The sequence below is a fragment of the Macrotis lagotis genome, chromosome 1 (genome assembly GCF_037893015.1).
Source record: "Macrotis lagotis isolate mMagLag1 chromosome 1, bilby.v1.9.chrom.fasta, whole genome shotgun sequence".
In the NCBI taxonomy this organism is placed as follows: Eukaryota; Metazoa; Chordata; class Mammalia; order Peramelemorphia; family Peramelidae; genus Macrotis; species Macrotis lagotis.
In genome coordinates, this window is record NC_133658.1 from 254277627 (window position 1) to 254304709 (window position 27083).

General features: G+C 37.0%; 1 protein-coding gene across 9 annotated transcripts in view; it reads right to left on the reverse strand.

Moving 5' to 3' along the window:
• Positions 1 to 1833: 1833 nt before the first annotated feature.
• NFATC2 (nuclear factor of activated T cells 2) overlaps positions 1834 to 27083 on the reverse strand; it is a 204640-nt gene continuing 179390 nt past the window's right edge. For 6 of the 9 annotated variants that reach the window (XM_074210258.1, XM_074210259.1, XM_074210252.1 and 3 more), the window contains one exon: positions 18707 to 24387. In XM_074210258.1, coding sequence (XP_074066359.1) covers positions 24332 to 24387 — 56 coding nt within the window. In that variant the 3' untranslated portion in view covers positions 18707 to 24331. Of the gene's footprint in view, positions 9277 to 18706; positions 24388 to 27083 lie in introns of those variants that run through there. The other 3 variants (XM_074210257.1, XM_074210255.1, XM_074210256.1) reach the window with 2 other exon arrangements.

Here is a 27083-nt window from a genome sequence, read left to right on the forward strand (position 1 = left end):
CAAATGAAATAAAATATGTAAAGAAATTTGCAAAATAAAAATGCTAGCTATTATTATTATTATTATGAGAAGCCTGGAATTACTCCCTAGTCTTCTTGGGGCCAAAACAGCAGCCACTGGCTAGTTTAGGGGACTCCTAAGAAGGAAGCAGTGCAGAGGCAAGTCTGGAGCCCAGATTTGAGGCTCGATCCGACTGACCCTCATTACTCATTTCTGGGGATCACAGGAGCCCCAACAGCAAGCAGCCAAGCAGCTCAGGCTCTGCTCCTGCAGAGGGCAGCCTAATTCTGCCCAGGTCTTGTGAGCTGATTCTGAACAACTTCCAAGAAGAGGCAGGGGGAACTATAGTCTTTATTTCCTCATAAGCTCTGAACATATGTGCTGAGGTTAGAGACCTCTTTTTAGAAATGCTTCCCTTTGGGTTCCAACAGAGAGGTGTTATCTTTCCATTTTAGGAAGCTTGGGGCTAGAGTGCCATCTCTCAGGAGGAAATTGTATCTCATATTCACTCATTAACATTTGGATAATCCAGAAAAGCACACGTAAAGGCTGTATCTAAGTTAGGGTGGTTCTTTTTTGTTTGTTTGTTTTGTTTTTCAGTTTTTTTATACACTTCCCCTTTGGGGATGATGCCAGGAGGCTATCTTCTCTAGCTGGACTAGAAGACGAGGGTCTTTGTGGAACTATTGGGAAATTCACACACATATAGAAAAATGTCTGTTTCAACACTGCCTTGCCAGATATTTCTGACTCTACAGTGAGGATTCTCAGGCCTCTCTTCCACTCCCAGCATTCTCATTGTTCTTTTTCTCTGCACTTCTGACTTGGTTTGAATCAGAAGGGAAGATAGTCTCTGAATTTGACATAGTCTGGGCACTTACTGGAACTTGAAATCTCTGAGAATTCACAGGTTGAATCTCTAGTTTCTGTATGATGGTATCAGAGCTATTTACAGGAATAGAATCAATATGGTCTCGGAACTTGTGGGGGGAAGACACAGAAATATGACGGAGGAGTCTGCTGCTCTCTCCTTCCTTGTCCATCAATGCCACTGGCTCGTCAAGCTCTCAGTCAACATCAGGACAATCAGGGCACCTTTTAAAATGGTTGCCAACTAAGGAACAGGAGATCTTCCTACTGAAGCTCCAAATGAAACAGTGCCTCCAGAAAACCCTAGAGTCTTATTTTCGCCTCTGAGGATACTCTAAGGTTATTCAGGTAGGATGAGCAGCTCTGGTGTAAGGGCTTGCTGAGCCCTTTTCGGGCTGCTTAAGCAACTTCAATATCTCCTTGCTGCTAAACCCTCACCTGTGGCTCCACGAAGTTGTCTAGCTTGCCAAGCAGCCACACCCCATAAAAACTTCTCTGCAAATAAACTAAACCAGGTTGAGGGTAACCACTCAAACCCACTGGTGGATTAGAGGGATGCCTGCCCCAAGTATGTGAAGACCCCCCCCCCCCCAACAGAATGGGCAGCTAAGAAAACTTTATTACAATGGCCATGAAAGCTGTGGAGTGCTTAGAGTTTGGTGAGACAACACCCTAGTCTGGCCATAGCCAGTTATCTGAACTTTCATCTTGTCACTAGACTTTGATGATGGAAGAAAGAGTGAGACTGACAATGTTGTGCAATTCTGCCTCACTTCAAGCCAATTCATACAGAGATCAAGATTTCCCCATGATGTCATAGGTCCTCTTCAAAAATGAAGGACAACTCTAGTTCCTTGATATGCTCCATCACTAGGGCATGGAATTTAATATAAAACAAGTTTGTCTTAGAATCCATTTTAGAGATTTATCTCTGCCTCCAGGCATCCTTATAGTAAGCTTTCCCTGCAGAATGTAGCATTCTATGGTAAATAGAATTTTGGTAAAAAATAAGAAGATCCCTTTACCCTTCAGACTCAAGTAGATGATTCACATTGGAGATAATAGCATGGTGTGATAGGAAGAACAGTGAATTTGAAGTTAATTCATTGTATATCATCTTGGGCAAATTACTTTAGTAAATTGTAGTTCAGAGTCATAGAATGTCAGAGCATATAGATCAATTTTATACACAGAATTCAAAGGAGGAAACTAAATGAGATCAAAAGGGGAAGTGACTCAACCAATGTCCCATCAAAAAATTAGTGACGGAGTCAGGTACTGCACCCCAGACATGGAATCACAGGATAATTTGTCCAGGATTTGAAACTGGATACTTCTATCAAGGGAGGAACTGCATTAGGAACCCAGAAAACAATGACAGAAATGAAATAGTCTGCCCTCGAAGAGTTTGTAGTCTCATCAAGGAAACATGTACATAGAAGGAAAACCTAGACATCATCCAGTCTAGTTCCCTTATTTTAGAGATGAGGAAATGAAGATATAAAGTGGCTAAATGTCTTACCCACAGTCCCTAAGATAATAAATAGCATAATTAGGATATGAATCCAAAAAAAAAAACCACACACCTAGAATTAGAAAGGACTTAGTCTAACCCCCTCATTTTACAGGAGAAGAAAGTAAGGACCTTACTCAAGATGAGAAAGAAAGGAAGTTTGGGGGGGAGGGGAGGTAGGACAGGATTTGAACCTAGCTATATTAACTCCAGAGCCAGGAACTCTCTACACTATACTGTGCTAACGTTCCTCCCAGAGTTCATTGCACTGTGCTTCATGAGTGCTGATTTTGCTGCATACTTAGGCAAAACATTAGGCTGTCTGATAAAGCCTGGCAGTCACTGGAGGATCACCATTCAGACATGGGGTATGAAGGAATAGGAATGGAGAGGAGAGTTTCCTAAGGTCCCTATCTGGGGTAGTCAGTGTGGGTGTGTAGAATAAACTGCATCTGCATGTGAGCCACATCCAACACATCTTCTGAGTGATTTATCCCTCTGCCCACCTGATTTGCATCTTCTTGCCATTGAGTGACTACAGAGGCAATTAATTGTGAAGGAAAGTAGAGAGAATCTTTGTTTTTCTTTGAAAATTGGCTCACAGCCTTCAGTAATTTTTCTTCTTCCTTAACACCTTCTCAATGGAAGTTGGTTTTCAAGCTAATCATGTTCAGAAAAAGAAAAATATTTGGCCAAGTCTAAAAATCTTCAAAGTGCTATAAAAAGATTTGAATGAATTTTCTGATCTGTGAAAAATATACCTTTTACTTCTCCTTATAAAAAAGCACTGGACTGGGACCCAAGAGAACCTGGTTCTGCAACTAATACTCTGCCTTGGAAAAGTTTCTCTGAGTCTCAACTTCTTTATCTGAGAATGAAGGAGTTGGACTAAATAGTTTCTAAAATGGTTTTTAGCTCCAACTGCCATTAGAGCTATAAGCCCAAGAGAATATCTATCTAGTCCATTCCCATTATTTTATAGAAGAGTAAATGAAACCCAGGAGAGATTAAAAGATTCACCTAAGCTCACACAGCAAGTCAGAATTTGAATTTAAGTCTTCTAACTCCAAATTGAGTGTTCTTTTCTCTAAACTATGTTACTTCTTTGGTGCTATGATCCTTATTAGGGGTCTTTCATAACAACAGACTATAAATGAGACTATTGCAAGAATTTCATTCCAATAGGGTTCCAGAAATAGTTGAAATGTCTAAAAATTTAATGGATCCAAGTTTGTATCTTTATCAATAAAATGTGTTTATGAATGCCCCTGGTTGGCCAAATTATCTCTCAGAATCAAGCTGACCCAGTACCTTGGTAAAAAAGATTGTAAGGTAGTCCAATGTGGATTAGCAGGGTAGTCAGTCAGTGGCAAAGGATCCAAGAAAAATAAAAGACACCAGCTGCAAATTCTCTACAAGAGTCCCTTTTCCTATTCAACAAAGAAAGGATAGACATCTGAGGTTGCAAAGTTATCAACTAATGCTTCAGAAATGCCTCCTTCAATTGCTTTTTGGATCTGATTGAGGGCAGGAATTACAAGACAAAATTTTGATACAGCTGAACATTTATTCAGACCCTCCCTCCCTAGGAACTACTAATGGTCATTGCCTTTAAAGAACTTTTAATTCAAGTATAAAAAGCAGAAAAATTTCAGAACAGCATAAAAATAAGCCACAACTTGACCAGTTCAGACTGAATGAGTCTCAATATTACACAAATCAGGCAATTGCCAAGGAAAATAGATTTAGGAGAGACATCATGGAATAGTGAAAAGTTGGATTTGGAATTAGAGATTGGGTTCAAATTCTGATTCTCCCCCTTCCTTCCCCTTGGTATGACTTTGAACAAATCATTTAATTTCTTCTGGACTTGGCTCCTCATTTGTAAAATGAGGGGGTTGGATGAGATCTCTAAGGGTCCCACCTGGCTCAAAATCTAGGATCCTATGAGGTTCTCTCTAGGGAGGAAGAGTTCTTTTTAGAAAACTCCAGAAGAAACCAGAGGTCATGTCCGACTATTCAAGGCCTGGATGAAAATACTTGCCCATACACCAAGGTGTGGGGGCAAATTTACATAATGATGTTTGCCTAACTCCATACTCTGCTTCATACCCATTACAGGGTTACTCTAGACTGAACTCCCACCTGGCTTCTGTTAGCCTCTTCTTGGCTTCTGGGATTCTTGACTGACTCTGCTTCCCCTTCAGACCTTCAGTCCATATGACTTCATTTCCTGTCATTTCACTGCCCTTCAAGAAAAAGAGGGGTCAGTCAGCACCAGGGAGCCATTTCACTTACCAGTCTGAGGACCAAGAACAATATCAGGATACCTGCATGTGAAAGGAGTGGGTAAGGGAATGAGGGGAAGGGAATGAGCCTTTATATAGAACCTACTAAGTGATAGACACTAATCTAAGTGCTTTACTGATAGATATTATCTCATTTGATCTTCACAACCACCCTGAGAAGTAGGTGTGGCTACTTTCCCCATTTTAGAATTGAGGAAGTAAAAGGACTTGACAATACAGCCAGCACCTGAGACTGAATTTTAACTTAGATTTTCCTGCTTTAGTTATTTACTAGCTATGGGACCTTAGTTAAATGGCTTAAGCCTGTTTGCCTTAGTTTCCTTATCTGCAAAATGAACTGGAGAAGAAATTAACCAACCATTCCAATATCTTTGCCAGGAGTCATACACAACTGCTACAGCTGAACAATAAGACTCCAGGCCCAGCCTTCTCTCCATTGCATCCCCCAGTTGCTTCCAGGCTTTTGCTGGCCAATCACCACAAACCTTGGCTGAAAGGTAATGGTGACTGCTTGCTTAACTATCAGGAATAATGGAGTATGAATAAATGATGTTACTGACCAAATATATTATACCTGAGCATATCTCCATTTACAAAAAACTGCTGAATAAAAATCTTAACATAAAATAAATAGATTTGGTTCACTAAAGGTTTGTTGAATTAGGTGCTTTACTAAATAAAGATCTCTAAAGCATAGAGCTCAGCAAATATGTTTAAAATAGAATTTAATTTACAAACATTCAACACATACACAAATCTAGAGCACATCCTCTTTATGAGGAGAGGACTGTCTGTTCTTTGATTCCCTTCTGCTCAAGAAAAGCTTTTCCTTTGATTAATACAGACCCAATAGACTCAAGCTTCATCTTTTGGTAATTTAAAGTTCTCTTGTGAATATAACTTGAAAGTTTTATCACTAAATTGTTGTGTGACCTGGAACAAATCTTTTAATGGATCCAAGTTTGTATCTTTATCAATAAGATGTGAAAAGGAGTAGTACAATGGAAAAAAAAACACAAATTTGGGAATCAAAGGAATCATCTGATACCTAATTACATATGCTACCTTGGGCAAGTCATTTAACTTCCCTAACCTCAGTTCCTCCATGTGTAGAATGAGAATGTTGGACTAGATGATTGCTGAGGTCCCTTCCAGTTCTAGATCTATGATCCCATGGTGAGATTAGACCAACCCTTTCTTGGTCTGCCATCCAGTGTTCAAAGGTCCCTTCCAACTCTGTCATTCTGTGTTCTAAGATACCTCCTTGTTCTTGAATTTTATATTCTTTTCATAGTATGATGACTTGGAGTCAGAAGGGTTCAGTCCCACCTCAAATTCTTACTAGTGGAATGGCCATGGGAAAGTCATTTAACCTCTCAAAGCTTTAATTTCTCCACCTGTAGATTGCGATACTGATTCTTGCACTATAAAATTTACAGGATTATTGTGAGCAAACCATTTTGTCAATTTTAAAGTACTACAAAAGATTTCTTCCTCTTCTAGTATTCTTTGTCCTAAAGTCCCTCTTGACTCCAATTTCTGTGTTCTAAGGTCTCTTCTTTCTTTAGCATCTTCTGTTTTATGCTCTAGGTTCCTTCAAGCTCTGACATTCTATGCTTCCATGGATCCATAAGTCTGTATCATCTTCTTTACTGGAGAAATAAGGGAATCAAGTAGTCAGATGTTTCAATAAACTGAGTTGATTCATGATTTCTTTCCTAAGCACATGAGGGAGAAAGAGAAAGCAGTCACTGGTTCATTTTTATTTTTCTGCCAGAGACAGAGAATCAACTTTTCCCCCTTAGAAACAACAGGAACAGCAAATTAGTGACCCTGATCTAACCTCATCACTGTCTACCACTTTTTGCCTTAGGCAGTGAGCTTCAGTCACTAGAGTAAAAATTTATACAAGGGCACAAAAGACATTAAATTCTCAGAATGTTGGCTTGGTAAAGTTCCACAAGCCCAAGGGTCAGCAGGAAGGAGAGATTCTACTCACTTTTCCTCCACCACCACCCTCATTCAATTTTTATGCTTCTCTCTAGACCTAGCTTAAATGCAATTTTCTCCATGAAGTCTTCCTTGATTCATGTACCACTGCCACCCCTCTCCCAAGTCTCCATTTCTAAAATTTCATGGTCCTTTGATTCTGACCTCTTCCATAACAACATTACCCTTATGTGATTTATATATATAAATATATATAGCTATTAGACATATACACTGTCATAGACACATACAAATACATGTATATTTATGTGTACGTATACACACAGTATTTTCTTTTACATTTTGATCTCACTTTTCCAATTAAATTATAAGCTCTTTGATATAAAGCATGGAGTCATATTCAGTTCTGCATCCCCCAAATTCCCCCAATCCCAAGGATACCCCCAATATCCAACACTTACTAGTTGTTCAGCATTTTGTTAGAATGATTCAGTGCCTAGAGGGACCATGGAAGTATACAGAAAAAAGGGATGGAGACGTGTTGAAAGTGAGCTTGTTTGTACTTCACAATTTCACCCTAGCCCCACTCTGGCTGTGTTACTGGGCACTGTCTGCCCCTTGAGAAGCTAGTTCTGTGTCTGCCACCAACCTCAGACTGGTGGTATGTCACTGAGGTTGGCCACAGAAATGACAGAATACACTGAGGTTTTTTGAGGAGGGCCAGGCTTAGCTCTTTTCCCCAACCACAAACTCTTTTGTTCCCTTTCTGTGGACAGGCCTGGTACTCGAGCCCCACTCATTTGGGTGGGAAGGGACTTAGTCATGAAAGATGCCATGCTTGTGACCTAGATACAACTGCTTGGGTGCTCCCCAGGAGCCACTGGACCAGCCTCCCAGAATGAATCCATGTCATTCCCAATTCCTCTTTGGGACTAGACTAAAGGGGCACGTCTAGTAGTCATCACTTTGGAGATGATGGTTATGACAATAGCTGGAAATGACTGCTGAGTCAAATAAAGATTTTTTCAGAATAGGAAAGACTGAGCTTTTTGCAAAACCAAGGGAGGGAAGAATTGAAAATGTTAAAGAAGAGAATGAGAATTGAGAAGGGATGAACACCTTTTAAAAAGACAATTTAATTTAGTGGATTTAGGGGCAGCTAGGTGATGAGTGCTGGGCTTGAAGTTAGGGAGACTCATATTCTTAAGTTCAAATCTGACCTCAGACACTTACCATCTGGACAAATTACTTAACCCTATTGCTTCAGTTTCCTCATATGTCAAATAAGCTGGAAAAGAAAAAGACAGACTACTCTTATATCTTTGCCATGACCAAATGAGGTTGTAAAGCATTAGGCATAACTAAAATAAAAAAAATCTGGAAAATGTAATAGATAAAGCACTAGGAATAGAATGAAGACTCACCTTAGCTACTCACTAGCTTTTTGAGCCTGGGCAAATCACTTTGTCCCACTAGGCCTCAGTTCTTCACCTGTAACATGAGGAAGCTATACTAGATGGTTTCTAAGACCACTTCTAGCTCTAAATTTATGATCCCATGTAGTAAACACATCATCTAAAATTAGAACAAGAAATGAGAACTCAGGTGTAACACAAGATTCAATTTAATACAACAAACATTTATTAAGCACCTACCAGGTATGTAAAGTCCTGGGCAAGGTACTGAGGATACTAAAGAGAAAAGTGAATCAATTAGTGCCCTCAAGAAACTTACAGTTTCATAGAGAAACTAATATATCTATACAAGAAAGTATGATAGAAGGTAGTGTGTGATATGGCAAAGGAGAAAACTCAACAAAGAGCTCTAGGAAATTTGAGAAAAGTAAGAAAGAGAGATCACTTTCACTTGTGAATGTCAGAAATATTGGAGAAAATATGTGAGTGACTTCAGCCAAATAACTTTCATCTTTTTTTTAATTATTTAAGGCAATGGGGTTAAGTGACTTGCCCAAGGCCACTCAGCTAGGTAATTATTAAGTGTCTGAGGTCACTTTTGAACTCAGGTCCTCCTGACTCCAGGGCTGGTACTCTATCCAATGCTCCACCTAGCTGCCTCCTCATCTTCTTTTTTTTAAAGAAAAATTATTTATTCATTTGTATTTCCAATTAAATGTAATGATACTTTTCAACAATCATTTTTTTTTACATTTTTCTCCTTCCCTCCTCCCTTCCCCTGAAAGAAAGCAATTTAATATAGGCTCTATATCTATAATCCTGCTAAACATAGATCCATATTCATCAGGTCATTAAAAAAAGAATCACATCCAAAGGGAAGGAAAAAATTGAGAGAAAAAAATAGATTAATTCTTAAGATAACTTTAAAAAAAATTGAAGATAGTAAACTTTGGTCTTCATTTAAACTCCACAGTTCCTTCTCCATATATGGGTGATATTCTCCATCACAAGTCTTTTAGTATTGTCTTTGATTATTGTACTGCACAAATAATCAGGTCCGTAGTTGATCACTTCTCCAGGGTGCTGTTAGTGTGCATAATGTTTTTCTGGTTCTGCTCACTTCACTCAGCATCAGATCATTCAAATCTTTCCATGCCATTCCCTCATTAGCCTTCATCTTCTTAAAGCTGACAGTTATCTTTAAGGCTGTGTGGAATATCTGGAAAAGATAAAACTGACTGGGTACTAGATAAGGAAAGGTCTGGAATCATTCCCTTACATATGGATGTACATATGGATGGAGTCAGTAAGAAAACTGTTGGCTTGTAAGCTCCTTGAGGGTAGGAACCATGCCTTTTATTACTCATCCTTCCCACCTGTTTTAATGTAAATGTTGGCTGCTATTTCTTCAGATAGGATGAACCTCATGAATTAACTTGATACTGTAAGGACTGGACTTTGACTGACTGAAGCCTGGGTTTCTTTCTTATTAAAGAAAACTTCTACCTGACTCTACTTCCAATAGCACTATATTCTTGTTTTATAGTCTGAAAAATTTTCTCTGGACTTGGCAAGGTAGAAAGAGATAGCATCTCACATAATCAATTGTTGTTATTATTATTATTATTATAACAATAGCTAATACATATATGACTTTGAATTTTGCAAAGTGCTTTACAAATATCTAATTTGATCCTCACAACAACTCTGAGAGAAACGTGCTATTAGTAATATTTTCATATTATAGATGAAAAAAACTGAGGTTGGAAAGGTTACATGATTTGCCCAGGGTTATACAACCAGTAAATGTTTGACTCAGGTTTGACTCAGGTTTGAACTCAGGTTTTCCTGATTCCAGCTCTAGTTCTCCTTCTCCTACATCACCATAATAGCATTGGTTTTCAAAGTGCTTTATACATTATACTTACTTGATCCTTGCAACAAGGTTGTGTCACTATAGGTATTGTTATCTTCTATTTAGAGATGTGGAAACTGAGGCTCAGAAAGGTTAACTGAACTATCCATGGTTCACACAGCTAAGTGCTAGAGTCAGGATCTGAAGTCAGTAGTGTTGATGATATTTTGTCCTTTGTTCTTGAAGAACATAAGGGAAGTGATGCCCTGGCAAGCACATGAACTGGATTTGAGTGAGAAGGGGCTATGTTAAGTCATCAGCCTCACTTTCTTCTCTGGAGCCATCTGAGTCCAGTGAGCAGATGTGAATCAAAATGACCGAGATAGCCCTGGATGTGAGGCAATTATGGTTAAGTGACTGACCCAAAGTCACACAGTAAATGTCTGAGATCAGAAAATTGAAATCAGGTCCTCCTGATTTCAGGGCTGGCACTCTACCTACTGAGAAGACAGCAGAGGTGGTATAGCTAAATACTCTTGTTGTCTCACCTCCAATCTAATTCATATGAATCAAATGGCCCCTTTCTTAAAATTGGGAAATTTTGACTTGATAGTCAAGTGTTATTACTCATGCAATAGTAGTCTCAGATGGGGATCTAAAAAATTCTTTAAAGCCTGAATATCACATTGATTCATTTATTCATCCATTCAACAGTCACTGATGTTACAATAGGGTTTACTTAGGGAAAAATATTTGGAAGAAATTCTCATGTTAAATATTTGAATTACAAAATGAATTATGAAGGACAGAACTAGAACAAATGGTTTACAATATGTATATATTTCTATGTTTTGAAAATATATATGAATGGATGCCAAGGAGAAGGCTTGACATTGGAAAGAACATAAGAATTACTCTCTTAAAAAAGTTATCATTATTTTCTCAAGTTTGTCAGAGAGAATATAGCCTAATGATTCCTCATCATATATTGGAAAATAGAAAACCTGTTCTTTCCATTTCTTCTGTATTTACCTTTTTTTTTTTACTAGAACTGTGAATGTTTAATTAAATATTTATTTATCTTTACTGGACATGATTTCACCAGTGTGGGGAGTACCCAGGAAGGAAACTCAATTTGCCAATGTAGACTGGTATTTGTTTTATGATTTATACTTGATAGTTACCTAGAGTACTGAGAAGTTAAGTGATTTGCCCAGGGTCATTCAGCCATTATGTTATCAGACAAAGGCAGTTAGGTGGTACAGTATATAAAACACTGGCCCTGGAGTCAAGAGGACCTGAGTCAAATTCAGCTTAGGCACTTGACACGTATTAGTTGTGTCACCCTGGTAAGTCACTTAACCACTTTGTCCCACATCCTGGGTCATCTCTAGTTCTCCTGATTTCATATCTGGCTTCTGGACCCAGATGGCTCTGAAAGAGAAAATGAGACTGGTAACTTAGCACAACACCCCTTCATTTAAGTCAAATTCACTTGCATGTTGTGGCATCACCTCCCCTGATGTCATGATCCTCTTCCAGAGCAAAGAACAAGCAACAATACAATGACATGGGAATCAAATCCAGATATTCCTGAATCTACATTGTGCCTTTTTACTATCTATGAGTCATATTGTTTTGGAATTGTTTATCAGATCTTTCTTCTATTCTGTAGCCTCCATATGGGCAGAGCCTGTGCTTTATTTAACCTTTTCAGTTTTGTCAGGACCCAGCACTGAACTCTATACTTATTTTACTTAATGAATCAATGAACAAATATATCCATGAAACCACTTTGGGGCCAGCTATCTCTATTTAGAAATACCAAGAGACCAGGCTTTAACTGGCATATTGTGATATCTGATACAGATCAAGAAATACAAAGCAACACCTATCTGCCTATGTCAGGTGGAACTGTTGGATGTGTGTCCTTTATTTTTCAGAACTTCGGTTGTCTGTTCTATCAGGGAGTCCCAAGCTGAAATGCTGATCTCTTTATTGGAAATGACAACCAGGATGTAGGTAATGAGCTCATTTATCTGCATCATTTGAATGTTAAACTAGAACATGGATTAACAGTAGGCACAGCTGGGGGGAAAGGACCAGATGGAAATAAGGTAGAACCAAAGTGTAATCATTAGGATTAGGATTATACTCACACAAAATAAGGTAGTTATGCATTATAGCCTACCTCTGCTTCAGCACAGAGTCTCACTTTGCCCAACAGAATGCAGGAGGATGACATCTGATTCTCTCTTCACAGCTTTTGGCTCATAAATAGCATCTGGCAAATTTACTCCCTGTCTACCTGTCTCCAGAGAGCAACCTAGTAATTGAGTGTGTTTTATGGGAAAGAGGATCAAGACCGATGCTGAAATGCAAAAAGGCAAATAACAACCAGGTTGCTTCTATATTCCTCTGGAGAAATGACCCATGTACTTTGTGGGTCAACAAAGAAAGAGCCTTAGCTTGTTGGAGGAGGTAGAAACCTTGCGAAAAAGCACTTGATTTGAAGTCAAGAGAAAAACAAAGATCAATTTTCTATATTGTCAGTCTTTCTTCCATTACTTCTCCAACAAAGTCTTTCTCTATGGTATTCATTTTTTGAATTTTGCAAATATATGTTAGATGATACAATTCACTCTCATTTTGCTATTTGTTCAACAAGTGTTTATTAAGCATCCTACTTCAGGCACTGTGCTGAGTTCTTGGGATATAAAGGCAAAGGTAAAATGACCCCTGCCCTCAAAGGATTTACATTCTGCTGAGAAGATTCAATATATGCACAGATAAGTAGACAGATAGCTAGATAGCTAGATATAGATATAGATAGATATTTAGATGTAGATATATGTATGAGAGAGACAGACAGATCAACAGAGAGACAGAGAGAGAGAGAGAGAATATTAATAATGATAGGGAGAAAGGAAACAGGAGTTTGAATGGTTTTGTGTAGGAAGGAGATGGCACATGGACTGTGCTTTGTAGAAAGCTAGGGATTCTATAAGGTGGAGGTAAGCAGGGACTGACTTGGAAGGATTGTGTGTACAAAGGAATGCAGGACAGATGAACATTTATGAAATATAGAATAGGAATTTTTTCTTGAATGCTTTTTACCCCAGTTGATCTATAGTAACACTTAGGATAAGCATTCTGAAGCTTAATGTAGTCCCCTCAGTTTTCAGAGGACATTGGAGCTCAACAGCAAAAGTGATTTACCCAAGATCATATGGAGATTTTCAGCAGAACCAGGACTAGAACTCAGCTTCCCTGATACCTGGCTCTTGCAAAACCTGGCTACCCGCAAGGTCACTACAGCCTTTCTGTGGTTCTCAGTAGAGAAACTTGTCCAACAGACAAATTTAAATTTCAGTCTACAGCTTTAAGCACTTGGTCATTGCTGTGAAACTTCTCCATGTATGACTTGTCAAACACACTCAGTTTGTCATATCCATCTTACATTACCAACATCAGAGTTAGTTTTGGAGTCTGAGATCTTCAAGAACTAAAATTTGAGTAACTTGCTCATGATTTTGGTTTTAACCATTGTGTTCTCCAGCTCCTTAATTCTTTGCTGTTCTCCATGTTCCTATTTTGTTTTCACTTTTTCCTTTCAATTTTTATCTTATGGGTAACTTTTTAAATCATATCCTAAATCACTTGCTTTTCTTGATATTCTGCCATCCTGCTCCGCTAATTCTCAACTCTGTATGATCCTTGACATCTGTCGGGGTTTTTTCTTTTCCCTATTCCAAGACATTGAACAGTGTTGGAGGGAGTCTTGTTGATTGGGGTTTTCTAGAAATTTCTATTCTCTAGCCTCAAATGTTCTCTCAGTGTTACACAATATATCTTCTTTTCACCTCTGATTTCCTATCACTTCCCCCATGATAATTTTTCAAACCCTCTCTCCCCTCAGGGCCCTAATTTTACCATGAACCCTCATATTTCAACCCATTCCTACATTACTGAACAGATTGACACCAGCCATCATCTCAGACTTCTTGTTTTCTATCCCATCTTTTTTTTTTCAATGCTCTCTTTTTTCCTTTCCATCTCAAATGATGAGGGGAAGGGGAATCTTTTTTGCCAGAGTTTATCTGCATGCCTTGACCCTCATTTTCTCTGGGGACTTAGACCATTCATTATCCATTTCCCACTCCTGTTTTTCTCCCTCTTTGTTGACTCCTTTCCCTCCAACAAATATGCTTGGGTCTCCACTAACTTAAAAAAAATATCTTACCTTGACCCTGTTTCCCTTTCAAGCTATCACCCTGTATTTCTTCTCTCCTACACTGGAAAGTCTCTAGAATAAATAGTCTTTATATCTTGCTTCCTTATCATGGATTCCCATCCTAATCTCCTGAAAGATGATTTCTATTCCTATTACTTTACATTGATCCTTAATGGGTTGTAGATGCTTAATGAGTGTGTGATGAATTGTTGGATCATAGAAGAACTTTGGACAAAGGTATAGATTGGGGGTACAGTAGATTGTAGAAAATAAACATTCTCTAGAAGTTGCCTGTCTCCTTCACTGAAGAAATAACATTGGTTCATTTTCTTGTTACAGGTAGAAGCTCCATTAAGAAGGAAAGGATGAAGACAGAAGTTTGGTAAATAGCTTGCTTATGTGGCTAGTTCAATACATCAAATTACATTTTTCCTTCGTTCTGAAGGATAGAGTTTTCCACAAAGGGTCAAAGAACAAAGTTACAGCAATTTACTTTTCAATTATCTATTCTTTTCAGATGATTCTCAAATCCATATGCCCAGCCCTCAACATCTCTCTCCTAAACCCTATCTGCTGGACACCTTCATCTTATTATTATTAGATCTCTCATTTTGTTCTGTTTCCTCCCAAAGCCATTCTTCTTGCTAACTTCTCTAACTTCATTAGAGGGCATGACCACCTTTATATTCAATCCAGTTTCAAAACTTTGATATTGTTCTTGCTTTTCCTACTCCCTTACTCCTTCATATCCAATCAATTGTAGATTTCCTCATCAAACTACCTTTTTAATTTGTGATGCAAGACTTGTGTACAGGGGGAAAATCTATGGCTAAATGTATATATCTGGGAGTCATCTGCATGAAGATAATATAATTAGATCAACTCCTAAACAAACCTGGGTTCCCTCAAAATTTTAGTTAACATATTGGTTTCAAAAAGTAGAGGTGTGTCCTTTAACTAATACATAGCAAAATACTAATGAAATTGTGTCATTTATTGTTGACTTTATTTTATACTATGATATTATTGAGTATATTAATATTTAGGCCACTCTTCATTACTTCAGATAAGTCTTCCCATATTCCTCTGAATCCTTCATATTTAACTTTTCTTACAGAACAATAAAATTCCATTACATATAAATATTTCTCATCTGTTTTCCTGATATTTTTTCTAGAATTTTATAATCACAAATAACACTGATCTGATATGCAGATAATATATGCATCCTTTCCTATTTTTAACCTCTTGGGAAGTATAGTCCTAATAAGTATGATCACTGGGTTTTGGGGGGGGGGGGGTTGATTATTTTTTGAACAATTTTTTGAATTTTCTTGCCTAATTTAAAGTGTTTTCCAGAATGAATGAACCAATCACAGTGAATTCATGTGCCTAGTTTGCCCTAGTCCCTCCAACAATGGGTTTTTTTCCATTTTTGTTAACTTGGTGAGTATAAAGTAATACTTGTCCTCATTTGCACTTCTTTTTAAGCAGAATAATGCCTTTAAACATTTAATATTTTATTTTCCCCCAATATTTGTAAAAACAATTTTAACATGCTTCCCCCCAGATTCTCTTCCTTATTTTTCACCTCCCTTATTGAGAAGATAAACAATTTGACTTAGGTTATATACATAGGCAATCATGTAAAACATATTACCATGTAAGTCATGCTGTAAAAGAAAACACACAAAAACCCCAAGAAAAATAAAGAAAATTTTTAAAAGTATGCTTTTATTTATATTAATGTATATACTTCATATTCTACTAGTTCTTTCTCTGGAAATGGACAGCATTATCATAGTCCTTCTGAATTGTCTTGGATCATTATGTATTGCTGAGACTCATTAAGTTAGTCACAGTTGCTCATCATATAGTATTTCTGTTATTGTGTTCAATATTCTCCTAGTTTAAACAGAATAACTCTTAAGGTTAGAACTTGTAAGATCTAATTAGACTAGCCTGTAGGTGGAATGGTAAAAGGTAATTTTTTTTAAATGTTGGGATTTGTTATTAATATTAAGGTTTGACATATATACTAGGATTTGGCAAAAAGGAATTTTATAAATAAAGATGTCACACTTTCCTGTTTTCTAGTAGTTCAATTGCTTAGACATAACTATTGAGAGAACACATGGTATAGAGGTAAGAGATCTGAAACTGGCCTCAGAAGTCCTAGGTTTGAATCTTAGTTCTGTTTCTTTCTCTCCTTTCTGACCCTCACTTTTCTCACCTGTGAACTAGCGATAATAATAATTGCACTTCCTTATACATAGGAACACACATAATACAATTAAAGTAATTTGTGATTGGAATATGCTATATAAATGAAAATATTATAACAATGATATTATTATTATTATTATTATTATTATTATTATTATTATTATTATTATTATGGAATTGACTTCTGAGAAACCATCAATTTTAAAGACTGAAACTGGCAGCCACTACCTACTACAAATGACTTTCTTTAAATGGAATAATTTTCATTTTAATGAGGTCTCAGAATACTATCCATTTTCTATCAGCAGCTTTGCTTGATTTTGATTCCAAGGAACCTTATACTTCCTCCAGAATAAGTTGATCACTTGAAATTTCATCACCATTCAAATAGACTCAGTTTTTGATACTCAACATCTTTTCTACTCCCTCAGTTACTTTTCCTCTCAAGCTGGAAGCCTGGAGATTGGAGCAGTAAAGTCCTTCCCCCATAGCTTTTTTTGGTTTGTTTGTTCTTTAGAAGGCTTTGAATTTTTGGAATCTTCCAGATAACTCCATTTTCTAATAGCAGCTCAGCTTGCTTGGTTTCAACTCCATAGAACATCATCCCCTCTGTTCCAACTTTTCTTACCTTACCCCCCATCCCCCACCACTTTCCCCATTTCAAGTTCCTTTGGAGTATTGTCTTCCCTCATTAGATTTTAAGTACCACGAGGGCAGGGACTGTCTTTATTTTTTAATATTTGTACCCTATGCACTTAGCAGTGTTTAACATGTAGTAAGTGATTAAGAAGTGCTTTTTGAATTTAACTTGAATTTAACAGATGTTTATTAAGTATCTACCAGGTCTAATGAGAGTCAGTGCAGCATAATAGAAAGAGGGCAAGGAAGAAGTGGATTTTAAGTCCTACCAATACATATTAACTGTGACTTTACTAGTCACTAAATGTCTTTGACCTAAGTAGCTTCTAAAATGGATTGTCTCATTATACTTTTGGAGGCAGAATCTATCCAGGAAGTTCCCTACTTTGAGAAAATCATAGATCTGTATCAAAATACTAAATGTGATGCCTAATGGTAAACAGAGGCTACACACACAGAGTTGTAAGTTGTGATTGATTTATATTTTCTCATCTTGAAAGAATTTCTCTTCTTTTACCTCTTGTGACCAAAATGGAAAAGATTTGTAACATTGGATAAATTGCTATCCCATTCTGAACCTTGGTTTCTCCCACTAAAAATTATGTAATTAAGCCATAACATTTCTAGAGTCCTTCCCAGCTCTATAATTTAATGATCTATGAAGGGCTGAGGGATCCTGTATAGCAATGGAAGAGACATTTTCTCCATTCAAGGTTGATTGAGTGGGAGTGGGGGGGGGGGGGATAATCACAACTCCAAATGGTGATTTCAGTTCTACACCTTACAAAACGGATCCATATGTTATAGAAAGTTCAAGGCCAGTGACAGATCTTCAGATTTAGAGTGAGGACTAAAGCCATTTTAGAAGTCCAACACTCATTTTGGAAAGAAAGAAACTGAAACTATTTAAGAGACTTGCCAATATTTGGTAAAGGAGTAAATAGCAGAGTCAGGATTTGAAGCCATGTCTCCCAATTCTAAATCCAATTTGCTTTCCACTTCAACATTCTGCCCCAGAATTGACAGATATTCGCAAACAGCAATTTAGCCAACAAAAAGGTATCAGATTTAAGAAGCAATGTGTAGAAATTAGAGAGAGAGACACACAGTACTAGATACAAGGAAAACTACCAAACAATTAGGAGCTAGGTGTAACAGTGACTGATCTTGGATTCAGAAAGACCCAAGATCAGGTTTCACACCCCTAATAGTTATGTGACCCTGGGCAAGTCAATTAACTGCTTCAATTCTTTTCAGTAAAATTGAGATAATAATAGTACATTTACATAGTGCTTTGCAAGTCTTAAAGCACTATGTAAATGTTTGTTGCTATTATTAATAATATTAGTAAGTTTCTTGTAACTCTGGAAGTATTCATTCAAGTAAAGGCTAAAAAAATTAACTCTATAGGGGTTGTGCTTTATGTAAGGATTGGACTAGATGCCTTCTCTAAAATTCTATTCTAGACTAAAATCAGTGTCACTGTGGCTGTCACCATTCTGAGGACCCACCCCAAGAGCTCACTGAAATTATGAAGAAGATTGGAAAATGTAAAATAAGTCTAGCTTGGGCTGGAATTTGTCCAAACTCTCTAGCCAACTTTTAGGACAGGAAAACACCTTGATCACTTCTTTGCCAGAATCAGCCTGATATCAACTCAGAAGTAAATGTCCCCTTCGAAGTCAGGCTGCAGGGAAAAAAAAGAAAGAGAGAGAGAGAGAGAGAGAGAGAGAGAGAGAGAGAGAGAGAGAGAGAGAGAGAGAGAGAGAGAGAGAATGCACAACAACTCACAGGAGCAGTTATCTTTTGTTTTATTGCCAAACTATCACAATACAAGCTATATAAAAATATTTTACAGATAGCAAAAATAAACTACATTATATTGGAGGTTAAAAATGTTTTGCATAGGAATGTGGCAGATTGGAACCCCTTTGAAAAGTTAGCATTCTCCAAATTTTGCCTTTCCTTAGAACTTCAAAAAGGCACTACTTTTAGAGAACTTCTAGAAGACCATTGATAATAAATCCACAGAGGCTGTTACTTAGCAGGTCCAAACTAGGAATGTTTTATCCATGACAAAATTGTGGCCAGAGAAGGCTGTTATGTAGACCACAGTGTAAGAAACTCTCCTGAACTATAGCTTAGATATTCAAATTCAGATATGTAGCTTGTGAATACAGATACATCACTGTACCATTCATGTGACCAACCCTGATATGCAAATAGGATCATTCTGGTCAAACCCAAACTACTAAAATAGCTGGGTTGAATTTTCCCAATTGTTGCCCAGTATGGTCTAGAAAGGAAGGGGCTGATCAAGCCTCAGATGTCCTCGAGAGTATTTCAATAGCCCCTTTGACCTGCTTCCACAACCAACCAGTAGCTTTGTTTTTTCATTTTCTATAATATTGGTTAGGCACAATTGGCTGTAAGGGAGTAAAAAAACAGTTTACAATGCTGCTTAAGTAGAGCCTGATGACTCTAACAAGCTTAGGTCTTCTATGTTATAGAAGAGAAAAATACATTTTTTTTAGATTCACCACTAAAACTGGTTCATAGAATATTAATAACCCAACCATATTTGACCATTTGACCATTTGAAAATATTCGATGAGCATTGACTAATTTGGGTCTGTAGCCTGTAATCAACATTGAAAACCTGCAATGGAACCAGAAACTTGTGAGTTTTTTTCTTTTTTTCACATGCTAAAGAGGGTCACAGAAAACAATCTTTTTGTTCTGAGGGAGCTTTGTCAATTCAAGAAAGTTAGTGGGCACCTCTTAAGAATTTGGATTGAATAAAGATTTTAAGAAAACCTATGGATCTCTTTCAAAGCACTTATAAAGTGCTTTATTTCAATTTGAAATAAAGATAAATTCAGCCTCACCCCAGTCCTACAAAGTAGATTAAGTATTATTATCATTTCCAAGATTCAAAGTTCCTGAACTGCCCAGCACTTCAGACTCAAGATGAACACTGTAAAATGCGGGTCTCTGAGACCAATATAAATTATCCCCTGTACCTTATAGAAGACTAACACAGTTAATTCTTCTAAGTTATATCTACAATAGGAAGGCTTGGACATCCCAGGGGTATCTGGCAGCTCAAGCTTAGCCAATACCAAGACTTATTCCAGGTAAGCCATTTTTAATTCTGTCATAATTCCATTATGAAAAATGGAGGCATTAAGCCTACATCCTACCCAGGTTGTTTTGTTTTTTAGGTTTTTCTTTTCCCAAAAATATAGACACTTGGTAAATATAATTTTTTTCTACCATCAGAGAACACAAAATATTCACCCTAATATTGACACAGTCTTCCTGAGGACTGGAAGCAAAACTCCAAACAGCAGAAGTCATGATGACATCTTAATCCTAGGCTGAATTTAGTAAGACTTGTGAGGACAAAATATCTGCTGTCCAATGTATTCTCCTACTTTTTCTGAAATTGCTCTCTTCCAGAAGAGAGAGGGATGGTGACTGAAAAAAATCAGGCTTTGCATATTTGGAATATTTATCCTATAATCAAAATTATTTCTCAGGAAAAAAAAAACTCACCAACAACTAATAAAATGCTTGATAACTCTCCAACCATTTATAAATATTTCTAACCCAAGAGGGGGTGTAATATTGGGGGAGAAGGGGTGGATAAAGGCACAGGAACTTTAAAAAAATACAGATAACAAAATAAAATTTTAATAACATGCTGACTAATTTTGAGAACTGTCTTAGATATATTGTCAAGCAGCAGCATTTTTATACAATACAGAATAATAGTGCTATCTTTGGAAATATCCTACATTCAGAAAAAATGATACATTTCTATCAGAAGAATGAAAGTGATCTCATATTTACAGTCTGATAAAGCGAGTGCAAATCCTGACTTGACTACATTCTTTCTATCTACATGCAATAGACCCCTCCCATTCCTGCTCTTCAGGTCGTATAGTCCTGTCCATCCTGAGAAGTTAAACTGCTTCTTTCAGTACTGAAAATTTTTCATAAACAATTACTCTCTTGGCAAACTTTCCTCTTATCGTTTGTATCTGACACTACTTTCCTGATAACTGTCAGTTCCTATTCCACTTTTTTTCTGCCTGTTTATGTTTTAAGACTGATGGTTTTATTTCCTGTAGTTAAATATTTGGTACAATTGTTTATGGAAGCCCACCCTGCCATCTGTGGCTAAATTTATGTTGGAGAAAAGAAGGAATAATTTAAAAAAAAAAAAAAACAGAACGAAAGACAAGAATCTTTGGTTACCCTGAAGCCTTGTTTTGTGAGCATAGTACAAGTTTGATGGAAAACACATTAGTCTTGTTCATCCCGTGGACAATGAAGTTGAGAGACTTTGCTACAATGACAGGAAGGTGCTTTGGTAAAACATTCAGATAACTGAGGAAAGAGAGAATTCCCTCCTGTGCAAATGTGGCTATTGTCCAGATAAAGTGAGAAGAGATTACTCACCAAATGCTATTAACTCTTCCTAGGCAAATCTCTTATTTTTACAGAGAGATTTCTTTGTGTATTAATGTTTTCATGAAAAATACTGAGTGGCAAAAATATGAATAATTTAATATAGCTGGAAGCATTTTAGCATTGCTATACTTCTTAATGCTCTTATTTGGTTTAATAGAAAAAAGGAAACTATGTCTTCATCTTGGGATCCCCACCATTGCTGGGGGGGGGGGGTAAAATATAAATAGAATGTAGGGTTACATATAAGCAAAGCTGTATATTAGACAAGACCAACTCTAAGAGACTGTGTGAATTAACCCCTCTGATAAGAGACCTATATCAAGACACTGTGGAAAGAAAATAAGTCCCATTAAGGCCTGTCCTCAGAAACTCAGGTGATTAACTCTGGGCTGTGCAAATGGAAATATCATGCTTGGTAAAGCAATGGTGAGGTTGAGTCCCTATGATTTTCTATCATCATTGAGCTCTATCAAGGCAAACTAGTCTGAGAAACCAGGTTCCAGGTCATCTTTGAAGAGTGCTTAAGAGTTCTCCCATTTGAGAATCTCACTTGGAAGCACCTTTGGCTCAAATGCATGGCTGATGCTCAATTTTCCTCTGCTACTTAGTCTTATCATTGCAGCAGTGTTGATCCTACCACCGAAAAGTACTGATTGATTGACTAGGCAGCATTCCAAGCAAATTTTTGTGTCCTTCTTAGATGTGACCAGAAGGACTTCAATGAAAATTAGAATCTGTTAAGCACTTATTTATGTGGGCTCTGATTCATCCTTTACAAAAGCTGCATGATCTGGGCATGCTATTTACATGGTTCCATTGTTACTGCACATTCAGTCACAGTAAACAATTCTTTTTAGAAAAATTGCTTTTCATTACAGAGAAAATTCAAGCCAAAGAATTTTAATTTGATTGGATTTTTTCCCACAAGAAGGCTCCCCTGTTGAGCAGTGAATGCAGTTATTTCTTTAAAGCTGGGATTTCTAGTTTGAGATTGGCTTAAAATGATTTCAGTAAACTTAATATGAATAGAGTTCTAAAGCCTTTTAAATTGCTTATATTTTTAGAATCTTAACTTATAGCATGAAATCACCTTCTCCAAATCCCTCATTTTACAGATGAGGAAACTGAGGTCCAGGAAAGTGGAGTGACTTACCCAAAGTCACACAAGTTAGTGACTAAGCAGGAGCAGGAGACTGGGTCTTCACCCCAAGCCAATATCCCTTCCACTTTCCCTTGTTGCTTCCATTCACTAAAGCCATTTACTGCAGGTTCACATGAAAGAATGGCATCAGTATATACATAACAAGCTCTCTGAAGTCAAGGACTTTTCTCCACAAGTGTGCAGTTTATTATTTAAGTATCATAAAGGAGGGAGACAAAATGACTTCTAAACTAAAATGAGGTTTGGATTTCTTAGGACTATGAATTTCTTAGGACTAACTCCTAAAAGTTAGGGAAAACTATTTTGTAAGAATGGTTTTGGTTTTGGGATACTCTGATCTCTCTGCTAGGGGAAGATTTCCTTCTGTAGTATAAAGAGTCAGTGCACAAACCCATCAAGTTTTCTCCTTGAGAAAAGATTATTTCCTATGACAAGAGTCACACCTCTCTGGCTATGAATTTGGAATCATGTGGCACTGTCAGCTCTGATGTGTAATTCCGGAAGCTTACAGAAAAGACTTTTAACCTCTGGACAAAACAAAAACAACCAAAAAAACCCCCCAAAACCTATAAAAGCATTCAAGGATACTGATTGTCTTATTTAATATTCTTAATTAACAAAATACCCATTTCCTTTTCTTTTTGCCATTGATCCATGTTGTCTTATCCCTTCCACAGGACTCTATATTCCTTGCACATGCTTGAGATTTTTACTACCTTTGGAAAAGCAATCTTCATAGATAAAATGAAGAACAAGCACTTGAAAGCCAATAAGATGTAAAACTTCAGGTGAGAAAATACTATATGTAGCCTACTTATTTCAGTTAATATTCTCCTGTATATTAAAACTATATGTTAGCATGAGATTTCATGCATGGGTTACTGATCAGGCAGTCAAGAAAACTCAATCTCTAACTTCTTGTTGGCTTGAGAAGCATAAGAAAAAAAAGTAATGAACATTTACAAATAGCACACCTTGAAACCAAGAATATCCAATAGGTGTCCTTATATTGACAGACAGTTTCACTCCAGAATGAGAAAATGAAAAATAAACTTTGGATAGGCCTCAGTAACAGTAGGGAATAGAATAACCCTATGAAAAGCATAGTCAAGTTCCATCTTCTCATTTTCCCCCAGTGCTTTGAGTTCTTCAGGCTGTGGTACTGGAAACTTTAACCATTTTCCTTTGGGATGGGTGTTCTCAGCACTCCTTTTCCTTCAAAAGGCTCAGGAGCTCTGCCCTAGAAAAATGAATGGAAGTGCTGGGGTTTAATTTTTCATCAAAGTGCATGCTTTCTCCATTTTCCCTTCTCCTCCTCCCTCCCACTAATGGCACTTTCTTCAGCGGTGAGTTCCAGTAGGATGTTTTCATTATTCCTTTCTTTCTTTTTTTTTCAGCAGGCAAAAAGTATATGGTTGATACATGCTTAGGGTCAAACAAAATGATCTTTTGGGGGGGGGAAAGAAGGGAAGACTGTCCCTTCTGATGTTTACAGAGAAAGGTGGCGAGCTCCTTAATCAAGAAAGTCAGCTTTATGCCAATACATTGTTCGTCATGTTGAATCCAGGCCTTGAGATGAATAGTAAAGGAAACAGAAGGTGGTAGGTAGGGGCAGTAGAAGGGTCCAAGAGGCCAGTTACGGAAGCATTCAATAAATGTTGTCTTGCTAATCACTTCTTCTACGTCTGATTTTTGGCAGGAAATCCAGAAAATTCCTTCCTGATAATTTCATTAACTACAAAATAAGAGAGAGAGAAAGAGAGAGTAGGGGGGAATGAGAGGATACAGATACAATGGATCAGATTACTTCTATAATTTAAAACAGTACCTTGAAGTTTCTACATTTTTAAAAATGTTTTTCCCCCCTTAAAGTAACATATTTGACATTATTTCAACATAGACCTCCTCCTGGTAGTGGCTCTTCTTGTCTGATAATGTTAATAGAGCCTCAATTACTTCATTAGTGGGTTAATGTAAATGCTAACAATGATGCCAGATGTTCTTTGAGGAACTGAACTGACTCTGACCACATGGCATATTTTAAATAAGCTAAGTTTCCTCTAGTTATATCTCTCCCTCTATCTTTTACATATTATTACTTTCCTACCAACTGTCATTCCCACATAAATACTAAATAAAGAAGGCAGTCAACATTTTGTTGTTGTCATTTTCATTCTGACTCTTTGTGACCCCATTTGGAGTTTTCTTGCCAAAGATACTGAAATGTTTTGCCATTTGCTCCTCCAGGTTATTTTACAGATGAGGAACTGAGACAAACAGAACCCTGCGACTTGCCCAGTATCACACAACTAATAAGTGTCCAAGGTCAGATTTGAACTCTGAAAGAGGAGTCTTCTGAAGTTGGGGCCCAGTGTTCTCTTCACCACCTAACCTAGTTATTCCAGTCATCATTTATTAAGTGCCTAATATTTGATAAGCACTGTGCTAACCCCTGGGAAATATGTAGAAAAGGCAAAAGACAATCTCTGCCTTTCAAGGAGCTTACAATCTAATAGGAGCCAAGAGTAATTCCATTATGATTTTGGCAGATTATGATAGAACAATTCAATGTGTTAAAGTAAATTTTGATTCCTCTTTTTTTAAAGGGAGGTATTTAAACAGTTCAATAATCCATGAAAATTCCAAATGATGACTCATGATGAAAAATAGTATCCACCTTCAGAGAAAGAATTGATGGAGTCTGAAAGCATATTATTTTCCCCTAAAATTGTGTGTGTGTTTGGTCTGTTTTCTTTTACAGTATCACTAATAGGGAAATATGTTTTGCACGATTGTACTTAAATGCACATATATGTATAACATATATGCAAATCATATATATATATATATATATATATATATATATATATATATAACCTATATCAAATTGCTTTCTGTTTCAGGGAAGGAGAAGAGTGGGATGGAGAAAATTTGTTTTAGTTTTAAATTTAGCTTAAATTAGTTTTGAAAACTAATATTAAAAAATGTTTTTATTTGCAATTTGAAAAAATTTGGAAAAAAGGTAGGTATTTAAACCATTAGAACAAAATAGAACCCTCATACAGTCTGAGGCTAAAAGGAAGTTAGTTTACAATAAAGATTTCATGGCATTCACAACTCAGGCACTCAAAACATTTCTTAATGAAGATTAGTGATGTTTCTCTGGAAAGGATGATATCACAAACAGAGATGAAGTTAAAATTTCCCTGAAAGCTTACCAGGTCCCCACAAAGGTGAGTACTGCAATCTTAGGATTTCATTTACACCAAATGGATGTATGATGGATGTTAGGAGCCCTCTATAGAATAACTGTAGCATCCCAGAATGTTGAACCTAAAGAGATCTCAAGGATCACATTGAAGGACTTGCTTAAAATCACACAAGTAATAAGTGATCCAAAAGGAATGTGAGCTCAGGTCTTCTGATTTCAAATCAGCAGCACACTCTCTACTTCTCCATAATGCAATTGGAGTGTAGGCTAGAAGACAGTCAAATCACTTAGAAAACTCAACACAAAGAACCCAAATGGGAAAGTCTCTTTCAAGAATCACAATATCAGGGGTCGCTAGGTGGCGCAGAGGATAGAGCACTGGCCCTGGAGTCAGGAGTACCTGAGTTCAAATTTGACCTCAGACACTTAATAATTACCTAGCTGTGTGGCCTTGGGAAAGCCACTTAACCCCACTGTCTTGAAAAAAAAAAAGAATCACAATATCATTTCATTATAAGCAGCTGAATGATGTGGTGGAAAAACCATTGACTTAGGAGTCAAACACCTGCATTCAAGTCCCAACTCCTACCACTTACCAGCTTTAAGACCTCCCTGTGTCTCAGTTTCTTCTTCTGTAAAATGGAAGTGATAATCCTCAAATCAATAGAATCAGCAGGAGGGCAACATCTCTATTAATATAGCACTCCACAAATGTTAGCTATTATTATTATGTTTGTTAGAGGGTGAGTAGGACTATATTGGACCATGATATGTTTATCATTTGGTCCATTACAAATTTCCTTGAAATGAATTCTATTACTATGTGTATATATAATATATATTTTAGAATTTATATATGCATATGCAATATCATATTGATGTTGGAGATATGTTCCAGATTAACAGATAATTCAATATAGACTCAAAAACAAAGTATCTCCTTGAGACTAAAAGCTTCTTCAGTTTTCAAAGGATCATAGATCTAAAACTGCAAGTGACCTCAAAGGCTATCTACTCTTCTTCATTTTACAGATAAAGAAACTGAGTTTTGTGGCAATAGTTTTCCTCTAGGACTCAGATCTTAGTATGGAACTGGAATGTGAAGTTGTTGCAGCTGTTAAACTGTAAGCTTCTTGAGGGCAGAAACAATGCCTCATTTATTTCTGTATCTCCCCTAGTATCTAGCTGAGGACCTTGCATATCAAATTAACCTTTCTAAG